The following is an 18,401-nucleotide window of genomic DNA, read 5'->3' on the forward strand; positions in this document are numbered from 1 at the left end:
GCTGTTATTTTCTTGCACAGATAGAGATCATGTCATTAGCATACTACTACATTATATATATTCAGAAGAGAATTGAACTATAGACAATATTCACCATCGTTTTGTTTCCTGGTCCTTTTTCTTATAATTGTCCAGCTTTTTCATTCCTCTAACATTCTGTTGCTTCAGGGTTTCTTCAGTTTCCCAAGTGTTATGGATGTGAGACCAACCTTTCCATTTTATCAAGTACTGCATCTCACCAGGTTCTTTTGATTTATCAAACCCTCCATTTGGATCTCCATCAGCTTCGACTGCATAGATGGTGGTTGTAGCACCTGTAGCTGAAGAGGACAGCCCAGCAAAATCATTGGCCACAATACTATACACTGATAACTCTAGAAATCACAGACCTGTGAGGGCTCAACAGTTCCTCAAATCTAGGCAACATGCATTTCCTTCTTGCTCAAACAAACATCACACAGACATTTATTTACATGGTTTCTATCCTATATTTCCAGCCTACAGGTTCTTAAGGGGACAATCTGAATTGTTTCAGAAGATGCAAACATATAAAATGAAGCACAGCTATAATTCTCTATTGCTGTGTCATTTAAAAGTTTAGTGTAACCCAAATTCTGTATTGTTTCATTAAATATTCATGATAGCTACATCAATGAAGAGGACAGAACAAAGAAATGAATCCTACTTTTAAAGCATTAATCTACTTGTATCCTATTTAATAGTTTGAGCATTAAAACCTAGAAATATGGACAGGATACATTCAGAAGCTACAATAATCTGACATTAAGTTTATGGCTAAGCTGGGTGTTTCTTGTTTCTCACATAGGAAAATTCAGTTAGAAACTATCTCTGCTTACCCATATTGTACGAATGGATATATGCCTCCCCTCTAAAGCCAGAATTTTAAACAAAGTAATTCAGGTTTAGAATCCTAGTTGGCATGGAAAAAGCCTATTTCACTTCAATTGTACATGGATGAGAGAATCTAATCAGGATTCTTTATATAAAAAGGGAAGGTACCCCAGACAATGAGCCCAACAACAAGCCAATTCTGTTCTGGGATCAATTTGTAATATCTGAATGCAGATGTAGTCCATTAATGTGGATGACTTCAGTCTAAGAATGCAAGTTTTGCAAACTCTCAAGATCCTAATCAAAACATTGATGGTCTTCCTTCTTCCATTCATTTCCTACTAGTATTTCTAATCACATCTTTAAAAAAAATTCCTGTATCCTGATGATACAGGAATACAATAAAACATACCTCCTTTTCGTCCAATACGGCTATCCATAAATTTTTCTATTGTTTCAAACTCATCTTCTTCAGGTTGGGGGACATCCTCTCCACAGACTTCCAGCAAATCATCTGAATCTGTCTTTGCTTCTTCAGCTTCCTTGTAACTAATATTTACTGTTGCCTGGCGGCGCGATCCTCTTTTATCATAATCGTCATCATCTGATGATGATGATTCAAGCTGCCTTTTTTTCTGCCCAGTGCTTTTTTTCCCACTTTTTTGTTTTATTCTTAAGCATTAAGGATACAAAAATAAAAATAATATTAATTACTGAATTTCTATACCACCCGTTCCACTCTTCCAAAATAATGAAGTTGTTAAGCCATTAACTGCTAAGTGTCTTGGAATAAGCAACCAATAGTGCTTAGAGCTGTAGTACAGGTAAGATTTCTACTCCCTGAAAATAGACCCTGTGCCTACAGAGCCCTGTCACTACACACCAGCCAATTCACTGCCTCTAACTCCATATTTTCTACACATTGGTCATCATTATTTCAGTATGTCAAAAGGAATTAAACAAACTGCTGACAAACTAGTATTGCATTATGTATACTATAAAACAGAATTAGTTTATTCATGAAATCTCTGTTTCTTCTCCAGATAATAATTCTTTTATATTCATTACAAGCAGTTTCCTTAGGAGACTTGCCTTGGGACTGGCCTAAAAGCTACCTCCTTGCCAAAGAACTATCCTCAACTAGTTTTCTCAATAGAACATACCCTTCCTACGCACAGCCTAGGTAGTACACACCTTTTCCTGCAATTTTCTGCCTCTCTTCAATCTTCAATATCAGTGAAAGGGCAAGAGAGATAGCACATAGCTGAGAAGCTGTCTCTTGGCAAACAAGAATTGTGTACAAGAAAGAAATATGGCCAACAAGGTTTTACAGGTATTGAAATCATCTTTCTTCAGTGCATTCTGCAAACAGACCTGAACTGTTGACAATAGTAGCCAGAGAAATACTGAATCTATAGAAAAAACAGGATCCCTTTCCTTTCCGTTTCCCTGGCTGAGCCTATATTCTAAAGAGCTCACTGCCTTCTAGAATACGCAAAAGGTCATGACTATGTGATGGCAAAAAGTAGAGAGAACATAGTTATATCCTAAAATATTTTTGCGTTATAAAATAGTTGTGCCATACCTGCTTGGAGGCTTCCTACTCTTTACTTTGTTTTTTGGCTCATAGTCAGATTCGCTCTCGTCGCACGTACTTTTATTTCGGTTTTCCTCCAAATCGGAATCTGAAGCAGTTCCAGAGATAGATCCTGACCCAGACCCAGACATTTGCCAGTCTTCACTACATAAATTTGAAGTATGAAGAGATATATTTATATAATTAAAGTTACAGAGGTGAGAACATTATTGTTTCAGCATCATATTTTTAAAAGGTATCACTATTATAAAATATATGAAAGTAAAATTTAGAAGCAATAAAAGGAAAAGGAAAGAAAATATTTTTCGTATCCAATATATACAAAAAGTTATCTTAACTGAAATGAGTACTTAAAATTCTAACAAGTATTCATAAAGTATTTGGCTAACATTCATATACCACCGTGTTTAAGATGCTTCATACACTGGAGCATTACCAGGATTAAATCCAGAATCATTAAACTGGAATACTAACAATATCACTGACATTATTTTTCTCTACATTGACTACTTACTTCCAAATCCAGTAGGATTACTGGTAATTAAGATACCAAAAAAACCTCTCCAGTTTTTGTGCAAAAAGGAACAATTGGCACTTGCCATGAAGATTCCTTCCATAAGAAAGAGAGGGCATCTTGTCATGGTTTACTATCATCTATCAATCAATAAGGCAGGATCTTATTCTCAAGCTTCCTGTCTCCTCACTAGGACTCAACTGCAAACCTCAAGAACTCAGAGATAACTCCCAAAGCAGTACCTGCATTTGTATTCTTAAACAGCTAGGAAAGTATTAACATAATAAACAAAAAACTGGAAATGTTAAGAGGAAGTATGACGGGGGGGGGGGGGGGGGATGAGAGACAAAGCCTGAACTATTCTCTCCTCACACCCATGACAACATGGGAAAAGAGCAGAAGAAACTGTCATGGTAAGTGCCAATGTTACTCCATTTCTCTAAGAGGAAGGACAACTCGTCACATAACTTCCAAAAGCGGTTGGATCCCAGTCATGAGAGTATATTCCACCTAGACCCATTTTTGAAAAACAGTCCTGCTGAAGGCTGTGTCCTCTAAGATAAGGATATTCATCATGTACTGCCTAAAAATGTTGAAAATGATGACCACATAGCTGCCCTGCAAATTTCTTCAACAGATGCATTCATATAGTAGCATCTAATCACTAGATGCTGCACTAGAGATGGAATAAGCTGTAATACCTGTAAGCACCTTAAATTTCTGTGCTTGATATGAATGAATGATATTCTGCCTTATAGCCTGACTTTGTGACTTCTGAAATTCTCTGCTCTTTATTTGGTGGACTAACTGAAATGAAAAGGAAATCCATTTTCAAGAAGACACTGTGGATGCAACATAGATAAGGCTCTGCATAAGTCTAACAAGGGCAATTCTTGTTCTTACAGATGAATCAGGTACGGGGGGAAGCATGACAATGAATTTTTTTGTGAACTGTGAAAATGTGTATTTATTTTCAGCTGAACATTGGGTTCATATATAGAACCACCTTGTCCTTGTGGAACACACAAAATTCCTTTCTAATGTACAGAGCACCCAACTCCAACATCCTTCTGCCTGAAATAACTGCTGTCAAGAAAAGAACCATAATCTTTAACCACCTAAGTAAATCTTCAATGGTTCAAATGGGACTTAAGTGATTACTGTAAACACAACATGCAACAACCAGGATGCCATTTTATAAACCAGTAGTCCTCAACCTTTTTATCACTGGGGACCAGTCAACGCTTGACAATTTTGCTTGAGCCATCTTATTTTTTTCCTTTTTTATCTGAATGTCTAAGAAAGGTAGACATAGCCATGTTGGGTCCAGATGCCGGAGAAAACCCAGCTGGACCAGCACTGGGTGTATTGGAATCTATCTGCCAGGGTTCTGCTACAGAGAGTTTCAGTAAAGCTGAGAAACATGTTGGGCATGCCCAATTGGGAATTGGCAGATGACCATAGTTGCCCCCCTCCACTTACCTCACAGCAATACATAAGAGAACACACCATTGAAATTTTTGGAAGCCTCTGGAAGAGAGCTAATGACTGATAAATAGACATCTTCATTCATTAAGTAAATGAAACTTTTCAGCTCTTTGGAGCTTTTATTGGCTGCTAAACATATATGTAATGAACTGGTGTGTGTTAAAATCAGACCTTTGAAGATGGCCCTATAAGGGCTGAATCATGTCTGACTATTGGTTTATATAGTTCATAGCACATTGTTTTGCAATAGCCTATGGGCTGTATATATGTTTTTAATTCCTAAAGGTTTTTAAATTGTGCACAATAAAGGTTATATAATTAACATTAATACAGACATTCAACCTTTGAAGGTCCTAACTATCATCAGTTGTGTTTTTATGGTTCCAGTTCCAGTTTTTCTCTCCCCCCCCTTTAATTTTTCCAATTGGGAATTGACACAGATGACCATAGTTGTCTCCACCTCTGATTTTTCTCAGTAGCTTGGAAATTATAGGCAAAGGAAAGCAAAGAAGAAGACCTGGAAGCCAAGAGCAAAGTGCCCTTCTTCTCCACTACTGGCATATGAAACATGGAGAAGAATCTTGGAAGATAAGAGTTAAATGTCCAAAGTGAAGAGATCCACCACTGACTGACCAAAACAAGCTACAATCTGAAGAAATATTTCCCTCTTGATCAACTATTCATTGTTATCCACCTGCTGATGACTCAACCAGTCTGCTTAAATGTTCAGTTGTTCTTTCATATAGTCTTACGGATATGGATTTGGTGTTTCTCTCCACCCAGTACGTTAACCAGGCTGTTTCCCTGTGTAGACTAGATAATTTGAACCTGATCTGCTCATTCATGCCTGCTTTTATCAATGTTTATATTATTAACATGTTTTTCTTTTGAACTTGTTGTTGAAGGAAAATATTGCTCAGAGTTCCAGAAAACTGATATATACCATTTCTTCTCTGGAGTTCCACTTCCCTTGAGTGTGAAGCCTTCCCCAATGTGTCAAATTCATGTCCATGAAAACCTGCATTTTTCTTCTTTTGTGTATTCCTTGCCTTTTATTAGGTTTGATAACTTGGACCATCAAAAGATTCCTTGATGAACAAAAAGGAGGAGGGTTCAAAGGGAGAGCTATCTTCTATAGTATTTGCCTTTGGTAGTCTCTGTAACCACTGAAGCAAGCAAAAGCAGGATCATGGAACATAACTGACACAAGTGATCATCAGACATGTGACCTTGGATCTATTAATTGCTCTGTTATTTGAGACATCTTCAAGGCTTTGTGGCTGTGGTAGACAGAACCTGTTCCTGAAAGATTATATTATGACTTCCAAGTGCTTCATGTGCTGAGAGGGAGTCAGATTATTCTTGGCCAATTTTGAAAGAAAACTTCCTCAGAATACCCATGTTCCCCAGGTTGCTCCTCTGGTTCCCATCCATCTTGGTCGATGCCAAGAGCTTTCCCACTGGATACCGCTGTTTCTTCTTGGTCACAGTGGCACCATGTAGCAGCTTGCTTCCCTTGGCACTTCTGGTCCTTCTCAGCCATTTGTGTCTCTGCAGAGCTAAGGCAGCTCTTCCACATGGAGGATTGCTCCCCAATCTGAGGAGGAATACAAGATCCCCATCCTCCTTACAAAGAAAACCACCTGAGCTTTCTTTGAAATCCTTCTGCCTCTTCATTCTTCAGTTTCAGCCAAGCCACTCCACAGAAGGGGAGGCAAAAAACAGAAAAAGAAAGAAACAGAAAAGGCAGTAGGAAGAGGAAAAAATGAGAGAAAACAGAATAGATTTGTAGGTAAGGAAAGGTAGGAGTCACCCTCCCCCAACACTCAGCTCATATGAAAGCCTTCCCTGTATGATAAGGAAGGAAATGAACTCTTGAGTGACTGCTACTGAAGAGACAAGAAGTTTGAGAATTAGATCTTGCCTCCTTGATGGACAGTTGGAAAACACCCATGACAAGGCAGTCTCTTTATATTTATAAGTATAATCTGTAAGATCCGCTAGTAATTTGTAAACAGAACAGATTTGTGCACACAGAGCATGAGTTCCTTGACACCCTCCAGCAACAGCCCTAAACGCCTGCCAAAATGCTACTCCAAGCAAAGAGGGAATCCCAGTGATTGCATGAAGGGGGCCTTAGAGATCTTCAATAGGCAAGAAGAATTAGCAAAGATCACACCCACCCTTCCATCCAAAGAAATTATTCTAAAGATCCAAGCAAATAAATATTTTTCTTTGTTATAAATTTTTCGAACTAAATTTGATTTACAAGTCAGAAGACAAAATCTACTGGGAAACACTCCTGTGTAAATCTGTTTAGTAAGGAAAGGAGCGACACTCTGATTTCCCTCAATTTTCAATAAATTCAGTAAGAGTAACAAGGATGCACATACATGCTCACTACACTTGCCAAAGTAAATCTTCTTCCCATCTTCAATGAGGGTTACGATTTTCATCTCCTTCCAAACCTGGGAACAGGGAGTCAATCTGCTACTTCTAAATAATTTCTACACTTAAGAGGAGAATCAGGGCTCATCTCTGCTGTGCTGCCCTTTAATAGCCACTTGGGACACTGTGGAAGCATAATGTGACTTCAGGAATGTCCCCAAGCTTCGAGCTCAAGTGACCATCTGGGGCTTATCCATGTTAACTTGTACTTTCAAAGAGCATGGAAAACTATCAAAACACAGTCAAAGAGTTGCCCCCCCCCCCTTTCTTACTTCTCAAGGCTGGTGCAGGAGGAAGCAGGAGCCTCATCCTATGCTTCATAGGCACCTGGAACACCTCCCTAACTCAAAGTGACATTATACAAGAGCCGCCTCCCTTGTTGCAGATGGGACAGGGTACATGTAACTACAAATTTTAACTGACTACAAAGTCCACTCAAAATTCCTGACATGTACAGGAAATGATCTGGACGTCACTTAATGATTCTTAAGTTGCTGGAAAGGGATATTTTCAAGCTATTTATATTCCTAAATTTGTTTTGTCTGCAAAGCTCTTGTAGAAACTCTAACAAACCATGAAGTAATGCAGATATTTAACTAACAATAAAATACCACTCCAGAAACAAACACAAAGTATTTTACAAAAAACAAAACAAACAAAAAATTCCCAAGAAAAACAGATCTGAACTAGAAAACTAATTGTGGTTTTATATTTTTAATTTAATTTCTTACTCTTTATGTTTCTTCCTCTTGACATCACTTGATGAGTCATCTACAGAATCTTCACTACTTGACGAATCCTGTATTGAAAATCAATATATATAGGATCCATTAAAGAAACTTTCTGATTTCCAACATGTGGTCCCAATGCATATGTACTATAGAATACTCTTGTTTACTTAAAGATTTTTAAATACAACAGTAGCAAGCACTCAAAATACATCTGATAAAATCCTGACTATACCTATTATATATGTAGGGGAAAAAGGTGATGATGCATATACAAAAGGTAACTTTCTTCGCTTGAAAAGACAAAGCTTGGGAAAAATATGTGAAATAATAAACACCCAATATAAAACCCACTGTATTACACATGGAACAACGAGAAAATGACTACACTTCCCATGCTTCTTAAAAGCTAATATTTATTAATTTTTATCTATATTCTATTAATGATGATGATAATCAAAGCAGATTACAGGATATAAACAGAGACAGTATACGACAACCCATGAACAATGCAACAGGGCTAGGATTCCAAAATGAGGGAACAATAACAATAAACTATCAATTAATATAGAATGTATATACCTGAGGGACTGCCTCTCCACCTACACTCCTCATAGAGCCTTGTGCTCTACTACATCAAACCTCCTGGTGGTCCCTGGCCCCAAGGAAGCCCGCTTGACCTCAACCAGGGCCAGAGCTTTCTCCATTCTGTCCCCCACCTGGTGGAACGAGCTCCCAGAGATCAGGGCCCTGACAGAACCTAAACAGTTCCACAGGGCCTGCAAAAGGGATCTCCTCTGTCAGGCATTTGGCCCCCAAACTCCCCCCCCCTATGACCAACACTAATCGGTTTAACCCACTGGGTCCCAGTAAGAGTTAAGCTGAGGCTCTTGCAATTTCTATTTTATAATGTTATTGTTTATGATCTTGTTAAGTTACTATTGTTATTACCATTACTTGTTACCATATGTTAATTGTATCTCCTCCTGTTTTCTGTAAACCGCCCTGAGCCCTCGGGGAGGGCGGTATATAAATATAATAATAAATAAATAAAGTATATAGATTATAAGATAAAGACAATCCAGGAAAAGATGATATAACAATAATTGTAGTGAACTATTCCATTATAAATGGTTTTTCATTCTAATACAGTTCTAATATGTCTTGAATTGATTTTAATTAATTGGAAGGTCTACTGAATAGTCTGAGATTGGTATTCCACTTGGTGCCCAACAATAACTGGTCTGGGGCCAAAGAATAAGTGGACTGAGGAATTTGGAACTAAATGGGTTTCCAGTTTGTCTTTAAGGCCAGACCCATGTGGAGTGCATTATTGTAGACCAGCCTTGAGGTGGGCAAACACATGGATCCACAAAGCCAGATCCATTAAGTCATGGTAGGAGGCCATCTTATCATGCACTTTGGCTCACTGCATCCAATATTACTCTTTCCTCTTCAGAGCTAGGAAGCAATTATACCAGTATGGTACAGGGACCAGTCTAGCTTAGGCTGCTACTGCACACTAGTTACAGACTTTCTTCCGCTCCATTTAAATTAGTACCACAGGTTTTAAGGAATATAGGAAGTATATAAACTGGAAACAGCCACCCTTTGCAGCTAAGGTGAGACAGTGTAGCAGCTTTTGTCACTAGCAATGACAATAATGTTAAGTCAGACAGGAAGTGAAGGTGGCAACTGTTTAGGCACATCAGATGATTCAAAGAGATAGCTTGGTGGGCAAGGAGAGGCTACTCAGGGACTGTGGACCTGAGGCTGTGCTGGTGCAGCTGAACAGACTGAACTTTAACCATCAAAACTTTTTTCAACATTAAGAACAAATATGGTCAGAGGGGAAGGTAGCATGGTACAGCCTGATATCATGTTGTAAACCGCCCTGAGACCTATTTGGAGAAGGGCAGTCTAAAAATTAAATAATAGTAAATTAAAAAAAAAATCAGATCTTGGAAGCTAAGCAGCAAGTCACTTTCTAGAGTCACTTGTCAGTCAGCTGCAACATGACGGCACTTTACACACACAGAGATATGAAAGTCTAATCTCTCATTTGAATCACCAATAAAAGAATCTTGAGAATACCTGCATAGTGTCCTAGTTCCATGACCCAAAATGTATTTAAGTACATGGATCACTGGTCTTTAGTATAATTTCAAGAGAACTTTTAAAATTCATGTTATGTTCTTAAGAGTAATCTACTAGGCAGTAAAATGATTGAATTCATGATGAATTACCTCTTCAGAGCCACTGTTTGAGGATGCTGCTTTTGACTGCTGCTGTTGTTTCCTGAGCATTGCAGATCTTTGAACAGCCAGAATACTTGGGTTTGATTTCCAGAACTGAAGAGCAATTTAAACAAAAATTATTTAGACACACAAAACACAAGTAGTTTTAATACACATATAAATTAACAAGCCATCTGTTAGCCCAAATTATAAGAAGTTTTAGGAGTGTAATTCATCCAGGAGTGTAATTCATCCAGTATCTTTCAAGGGCCCACTTAACCATGTTGTGATATCACTAGTAGTGAGTGCTAAATTTCAGCATGACTATTCCAGATACCAGAGCCTTACTTTTTGTTACAGGAAAATGTAATGTTTGGACAAGACCTTGAATGCTGATACACCTTGAATGCTGATACACAGAGATGTAAAATCTTCAAAAAGTCTATTGTACACAGAGGGATTATCATTATCCAGTGCCATATAACTTTATATGACATACACTATGCATTAATAATTGGGGAGAGACGAGTCAGACCTGCTACTCCCACAATAGGCAGGAAGGCGATTGGAGCAGGGTACCTCCCACCATGCAAGACAGAGAGTTGAAATTAGTCCTGCCTCCCAGTTAAAGAGGGAGGGGAATGAAATAAATGTTTTTAGCACTCAAGTCCTCAAGACTTCTGCATACTATACCTTTTGAGCGAGAAAAATATTGCCTTACTAATTCACAGGAGGCTTTTTGTCAGGACCCCCCAAATTTCCCAATTTTTGTATCTGAATTTTTTTTTAAGTTCTCCAAACAAGAAGGGGGAAATTGTTTTTCTAGGATTCCCCCCCCCAGGCCTTCACATCTACCGATACAAAATATTCAAACCACCCCAATTCACAGAAATCTGTGTATTATTTTAAAATAAACTTGATTCCATAGCTAAAACAAAACTATGCCATATATTTCTTATCTTAACATTAATATACCAAGGATATACCCTTACTATTAAAAAGGCTTTCCACTACATCAAAAAGGCACTCCAGTTTTTGATGAGGATCTGGACACAACTGTTTAATTTTGAAAGCTTCTTCCACAAGTTAAAAGGTACATGTGAATTGCTAAATACAAAGAAACTAAAATTTTGTTTCTTCAAAAATTTTACTTTTTTAATGTTAAAAAGAAACACAGGCAATTTGTTTATCATGAGTAATTTATGCAGGTGTATTTATCCTGCTATAAAGAAATTCTGTACATCCAAGGAACCTTCCCAATTTCAATCTGCTGTCTTCAAGGCATTCCCCCTTCAACCCCCCCCCAATGACACACTAAATTTAACATGGTGCCTTGCTTAATAACAATAAGTATCAAATACATGCATTAAATCAAATTAGTTTAAACTGCATAAGCTTCATTTAAGAATGTTTTTCTTTGCAGAGTATTATTTTGCATGATGAAACAGACATGACATCTCAAGCGGGGGCCAGTATTAACTAGTTAGGTACTTGAGACATACTCAGACTCTTCATTATCACATACTAGACAACTGTGCTAGAATTTACTTTACTTGAGCAGATACCCACTTAAAAATATCAAAGTTAAAAGTTGTCAATAATATATAAAAGTTTTACCTCAGCCCCGTCAACCTTCGGTGGTTTAGCTTGGACCTTCTTTTCCTTAGAGGTATCAGACTCAGATTCTGACTGACTGCCGGATTCTGAACCAGAGTCTGAATCACTGCTTCCTGACTGGCTACTGCTTCCATCGCTGCTGCTTCCAGAGCTGGAACCAGATGCAGAACCTGATGCTGAACCAGAATCGTCATCTGACTGGCTGCAGTAACAAGGTAAGTGCAAATGTTACTAAACAGACTGAGAAAAGCTTAATCATTTAGAAGTCACTTAATGTTAGTTTTTAGGAAACAGAATTTGCCTGCTCACTAATATGTCTAATTAATCATCTATTTTTGCAATAATGCTTACAACTAAGCTGGGGATTTTCCCTATAAATCACTCAAAATGCAAGTCACTGAGTTATGAACAAGTTTTTGGACATCAGCAAAAATTATAAAATTAGAAGAAAGTGGAAACCAATGCCTAGTAATTGAAAACCTTAGCAATTTTTGCAGGTTCAAAGAATATGGTATATACCAACTGCTGATGACAATTATAAGGGGACTGCACCTTTGATTCCAAATTATGGTTGACACACTTTTTTTAAAAAATGGACAATAGACCAGCTAATTTTAAGCTCTGTTCCAAAGTACGGACTCAGTCATTCTTCCAAAAGAGGCAAAACTGTGGTCTGACTCAGTTGGAACGTTCACTGTGGTTTCAATCAAGAGAAAGGCTATAGAACAATAAAAGTGGAAGAGTGAGTTCTTTCCATCCCCTATAATTTGCCCACTGTAAGTAGTTGCATATTTTCACGTTATAGAGAAATGCATACCCTTCTACATAAGATGTTTAGCAACCTGCTCTTTATATACAGAGGGATAAAGCAGAAGCAGAAAGAGATGAGCTGTTTTTGCTTCAGACAAAGCTAGAGTCTAAAAGGAGTATATTTAAAACAGTTCCTGATCTTCGAGCACATACTGAAGATATGGGTAAAGAAAGAAACAGCATGGCTCCTTCTTGTAGAAGATTACAAATTCACAAAGTTAAGAGATAATCTAAGTATTGGTGATATAAAAATGTAATTCCCTTAACTAACCAAACTGATTACAAACCAGCCAGTTGAAACATTAGCTAAGGAACTTTAACTTTTTAAAATTAAAACTACTGAGATTGCTGAATCACTAAGTTTTCTTCATGGCAGGTATCTAATAGAAGACAAAATTCTCATGTGCAATGTTATCAGTAGGTGGGAAAAATACAGATTGCTTGCCACCTTAAAGTATGTTTACAAAAATCACTTTGCTAGAAGAGAAACAGACTTAATTAATGGAGTGAAGAAAAGCAGAGTATTGATAAAGTAAATTAATTAATTATTTTTAACCTTGGAGGACTTCACATATTTGGACACTACCATTTACTGAGTCACTGCCAGTTTAAATCTTAATACTTTTAAAGTGATATATACCTCAATCTCAACTTGAAGCTGGAGTGCAGAACAACAATAGCAAAAACACAGTGGAGTCAGGTAGAAAAAATGAAGATGCTTCATATGCAAGAAGCTGCAGTGAATGTCATCAGGCAAGGTAGAGTGAAGGTGGAGAAGGAGAAAAGATGAGAGGATGCAAGTTTTCCTTCCCCTAACAGAATGAATTCCTGCAGGTCAGAATTCCATGTTACTGTCCTAATTGTATTTGTACAAAAGTCTCTAAAGCCTCAACCAAAAGCCTTTACTTCCAAGTAATTTGATGTAACAGAACTAACTAGCTTTACACTCTGTGGGTGCTAATGTACCTGGCCCTAGGGAGGCACGCTTGGTCTTGGCCAGGGCCTTTTTGGTCCTGGCCACTATCTGGTGGAATGAGCTCCCAGAGGAACTGCAGGCCCTGCGGGAGCTTCCAGCTTTCCGCAAGGCCTGCAAAACGGAGCTCTTCCGCCAGGGCTATGGTTGAGGCCAGTGTGCTAAGGAAGATCTGACGGGCTCCCTCCCTAGTGTTAAGAGCATATACTCATTGAGATCTGTGTCCCTCCTCACGCTCCTATATTTGTTCCGGCGGGGTTAGAGGGGTTCCTCCATTATGGTTTTTATTGTTGGAGTCCGACAAGTATTGTATATTGTATGTCCGGTATGGTTTTTAATGGGGTTTAACAGGGCTTATATTGAGGACAAATCTGTAACCCGCCACGAGCCAGAAATGAGAGTGGCAGGTAACAAATTTAATGATGATGATAATGATAATGATAATGATGATGATGATGATAATAATAATAATAATAAAAACAAATATATTTTCATTTCTTTCAAGAAGTACGAAAAAAATGTCTTAAAAGCATACTGCTCCTTTAGAAAACCCCTTCCAGTTTCTTATTTATGTTGAATAAAGCTTGTGACTTTGAAAATTATACATCTTTCCTCTTGATCAGACATTATTCAAGTATTTACACATCTCTTTTACTAATGCTCACGTGGCCTGCAGTACCCACAGCCAAGCATCCAGTAATCACATACCCATGATGGTTGTTGTTGTTAGGTGCGAAGTCGTGTCCAACCCATCGCAACCCCATGGACAATGATCCTCCAGGCCTTCCCGTCCTCTACTATTACCCGGAGTCCATTTAAGTCTGCACCTACTGCTTCAGTGATTCTGTCCAGCCACCTCATTCTCTGTCGTTCCCTTCTTTTGCCCTCGATCGCTCCCAGCATTAGGCTCTTCTCTAGGGAGTCCTTTCTTCTCACGAAGTAGCCAAAGTATTTGGGTTTCATCTTCAGGATCTGGCCTTTTAAAGAACAGTCAGGGCTGATCTCCTCTAGGACTGACCGGTTTGTTCACCTTGCAGTCCAAGGGACTCGCTTCTCCAGCACCGGAGTTCAAAAGCCTCAATTCTTTGACGCTCGGCCTTCCTTATGGTCCAACTTTCACAGCCATGCATTGCAACTGGGAATACCATAGCCTTGACTAAACACACTTTTGTTGGCAGGGTGATGTCTCTACTTTTTAGGATGCTGTCTAGATTTGCCATAGCTTTCCTCCCCAGGAGCAAGCGTCTTTTAATTTCTTTGCTGCAGTCCCCCATCTGCAGTGATCTTGGACCCCAGGAAAATAAAATCTGTCACTATCTCCATTTCTTCCCCATCTATTTGCCAGGAATTGAGGGGGCTGGATGCCATGATCTTTGTTTTCTTGATGTTGAGTTTCAAGCCAACTTTTTGCACTCTCCTCCTTCACCCGCATTAACAGGCTCTTTAATTCCTCTTCACTTTCTGCCATTAGAGTGGTATCATCTGCATATCTGAGGTTGTTGATATTTCTCCCTGCAATCTTGATCCCAATTTGTGACTCCTCTAATCCCGCTTTTCTCATGATGTGCTCCGCATACAAGTTAAATAGGCAAGGTGACAGTATACAGCCTTGCCAAACTCCTTTCTCAATTTTGAACCAATCAGTGATTCCATGTTCGGTTCTCACTGTTGCTTCTTGACCTGTATATAGGTTTCTCAAGAGACAAATAAGATGCTCTGATATTCCCATCTCTTTAAGAACTTGCCACAATTTGTTGTGCTCCACACAATCAAAGGCTTTAGCATAGTCAATGAAGCAGAAGTAGATGTTCTTCTGGAACTCCCTAGCTTTCTTCATGATCCAGCATATGTTGGCAATTTGATCTCTAGTTCCTCTGCCTCTTCAAAATCCTGCCTGTACTTCTGGAAGTTCTCGGTCCACATATTGCTGGAGCCTAGCTTGTAGGATTTTGAGCATAACTTTGCTAGCATGAGAAATGAGAGCAATAGTGCGGTAGTTTGAACATTCTTTGGCATTGCCCTTCTTTGGGATTGGAATGTAAACTGACCTTTTCCAATCCTGTGGCCATTGTTGAGTTTTCCAAATGATGGTAGAATTGTAATAATATCAAATATACTATATCAAATATACTATATTGGGCATTGGAAAGCAGATGTGGAAACTGAATAAACTGGTATTCTCCTCTATAAATTCATGATACAAAGACTGCAATGAAGCCTTTCAGTAAAATGAATTTTATAATTCCGGTACAATAATTTGATTTCTGTTGATAATGGATAGCTGAACTAACAAACAACACAAAAAAGAACTCAGCTAGAAGAAAAGAGAACTTGGGAGGAGACCAATGCAAGTTTGAAGCATCTAATGCAACATTACAAAAATGAAATATTGCTAATAATGTCTTGGCTACCATCAAGTAAGGAAGAAAGGGACTATTCTATCGGTGGCTATTCAAAATCTACTGATACAGTATTTATCTATTATTGTATAAGCCAGGAAGACAATCTATCTGAAACTCGCTGCTATCTGCTAATTCTATAATTTTTTCTCCATTGCATTTCATTATGAGCTTCCAGTTCCTTGTTTAACCAAAGATAATTTGATATGATACTATGACATATATTCTGATAACTTTTAAAAATATTGTAGACAAAATAATAAAGTATAATTTTTCACAGCTGAGTCATTGTGCTACAGAGTTTCAGAATTAAGCCAGGACTATCATAAGGATTGTAAAAGTTAAGCTATGGTTCTAGAATGAGTCACACTTATAACCAGATATTTTGAATGCTATGCTAAGCAGATTTATACTCTTTTACACCCACTGCTGTAGATGGACTTAGTTCACTATGTATAAACTGACCTGCATTAATAAGCAAATCCCAGAGTCCACTGCTTGCCTGCTTTCTCATCTCCTAGCAGAATTCTACCTTGCAGTCCTTTGCATTTCCAGACTGTTGACAAAACAAAGCCTCCCTATTCATACAGCCCCTTTACTATTGGTTAGCTACAATCAACAAAAGGGGACACTCTGAGAAGCTTAGGGCAGCCAAGCATCTTCCTCCTTACTCTTAACAAAAGATCATCAGTCTTCTCTCTTCTCTTCCTGTCCATTTGCTTCAATAAATTACTGGATTTTATAACTTAAAAAAAAAACATTTTATAATCTCCACCCCCATGAGAGGTTAAAACCTCTGAAACACATTCCTGCCAGGTGACTCATCATTGGGATTGTGGGAGCAGAAAGCTTAGAGGGGGGAATGTCTTTAGAAAACATCAACTAGAGTAGTAAACTGCAGTTGCTTAGTATGTGGCAATATTCACCAACAAGTTTCCAAATTGATGTCATGATATCACCATGCCATGGAGCCAGGTGACCAGGTCAGCTGTAACAAGTAAGAGGCCATTGTTCAAGCTAGGCTGAGTTGGAAGAAAGCCCTTTTTTGCAACCCCATTAACTTGCTTCTCTAGCAATAATGCTGGGTCAAGTATACCCTAAGGCTCTTAACTGAATTGGCAAGGATCAGAGGAACTCCATGAGAGTCTATTAAACCTGTTACTTTTGGTTAACAGAATAATGAAAGGATGAGTATTGATAAGAATAGAGCCAACCTAGAAGTAACCAGTGAATCCACATGTTTTTATTCATGTATCCTCCTGTTTATACATAAAGCAAAAGAGGTTTATAGATAACACGGGTGAGGAAAGCTAAAACCTTTGTTGAGTTTCACTTTCAAAATATTTTTCTCCCAACCTAGCTATGATTTTATAACTAAACAAGACTGGTAGCAGTAGCCAATGAAGGCCAACCTACAGGACTTATATTGATTTCCCAAAATCTGAAGAACACCACAGGATATTAATAATTAATAAAGATTATTAAATTCCCCAAAAAGATGCATTCTATGATTTTGCTAGGCCCAAAGCTTGAGCTAATATTTCTGAAAAGCCAAGAAACTGCTAGGCAAAGCTTGACAGAGGTGAAAGCCAAGAAATTACTTCTGGCTAGACATTACACCATATCCACCCAAAGCCTTGGATGTGACGTAGGTGCGTTGGTGATGCCCTAGCCATCTCTGAAAAATTCATGGCACTTATCTGCATAAATATAGGTATGTGGCTCATTTAGTCCATAGTGAACTCAAGAATTTAAATATGCTGCCTAAATAAAATGAGGAGAAAATCATGAATTAAAACATCAGAACCTACTGAAGTCTGCATTAATAATTAGATTTATCAATGGCTGCACACCAGTTCCAAGGGTATACCATATTAAGCCACTAAGATCAATAAAGAACTGTTCTAAGATTTAAATCCATTCCTTATGGGTGTTCTTGCCATAATCTTTATTACACAATTTATTTATTTATTGTATTTATATACCGCCCTCCTCAGAGGCTCAGGGCCATTTACAAAGAATCATAGAATAGAGTTGGAAGGGACCTCAAGGGTCATCTAGTCCAACCCCCTGTACTATGCAGGACACTCACATCCCAATCGCTTATCTACTGTAACCTGCCACCCCTTTGCCTTCATAGAATCAGCCTCTCCGTCAGAGGGCTATCTAGCCTCTGTTTAAAAATTTCCAAAGGTAGAGAACCCACCACCTCCAAAGAAAGCCTGTTCCACTGAGAAATCGCTCTAATTGTCAGGAACTTCTTCCGGATGTTTAGAAGGAATTTCTTTTGAATTAATTTCATCCCATTTGTTCTGGTCTGTCCCTCTGGGGCAAGAGAGAACAATTCTGCTCCATCCTCCTTATGGCATCCTTTTAAATACTTGAAGATGGTTATCAGATCCCCTCTCAGTTCTCTCTATGCTAAACAGACCAAGCTCCCCCAACTTTTCTTCATATATCTTGGTCTCCAAATCCCTCACCATCTTTGTTGCCCTCCTCTGGACATGTTGCAGTTTGTCAACATCCCTCTTCAACTGGGGTGCCCAAAACTGAACACCATACTCCAAGTGAAGCCGAACCAAAGCAGAGTAAAGCGGTACCATCACCTCCCATGATCTGGACACGATACTCTGTTTGATACAGCCCAAAATCCCATTCGCCTTTTTAGCCACTGAGTCACACTGCTGACTCATGTTCCCCATGAATCCTAAGACTCCTAGATCCTTCTCGCACATGCT

At 38.5% G+C, this 18,401-nt stretch overlaps 1 protein-coding gene across 4 annotated transcripts in view; it reads right to left on the reverse strand.

Annotated features, from left to right (window-relative positions):
- CHD1 (chromodomain helicase DNA binding protein 1) overlaps nucleotides 1-18,401 on the reverse strand; it is a 71,281-nt gene that overhangs the window by 43,280 nt on the left and 9,600 nt on the right. For all 4 annotated transcript variants that reach the window (XM_077347691.1, XM_077347690.1, XM_077347692.1 and 1 more), the window contains exons 3-8: nucleotides 11,482-11,683; nucleotides 9,874-9,978; nucleotides 7,631-7,698; nucleotides 2,438-2,593; nucleotides 1,265-1,524; nucleotides 95-320 (exon numbers count right to left, since the gene is read on the reverse strand). In XM_077347691.1, the coding sequence (XP_077203806.1) occupies nucleotides 95-320; nucleotides 1,265-1,524; nucleotides 2,438-2,593; nucleotides 7,631-7,698; nucleotides 9,874-9,978; nucleotides 11,482-11,683 (1,017 nt within the window). The remainder of the gene's footprint in view (nucleotides 1-94; nucleotides 321-1,264; nucleotides 1,525-2,437; nucleotides 2,594-7,630; nucleotides 7,699-9,873; nucleotides 9,979-11,481; nucleotides 11,684-18,401) is intronic.

This window comes from Paroedura picta, chromosome 7 (genome assembly GCF_049243985.1).
Source record: "Paroedura picta isolate Pp20150507F chromosome 7, Ppicta_v3.0, whole genome shotgun sequence".
Taxonomy (NCBI): Eukaryota; Metazoa; Chordata; class Lepidosauria; order Squamata; family Gekkonidae; genus Paroedura; species Paroedura picta.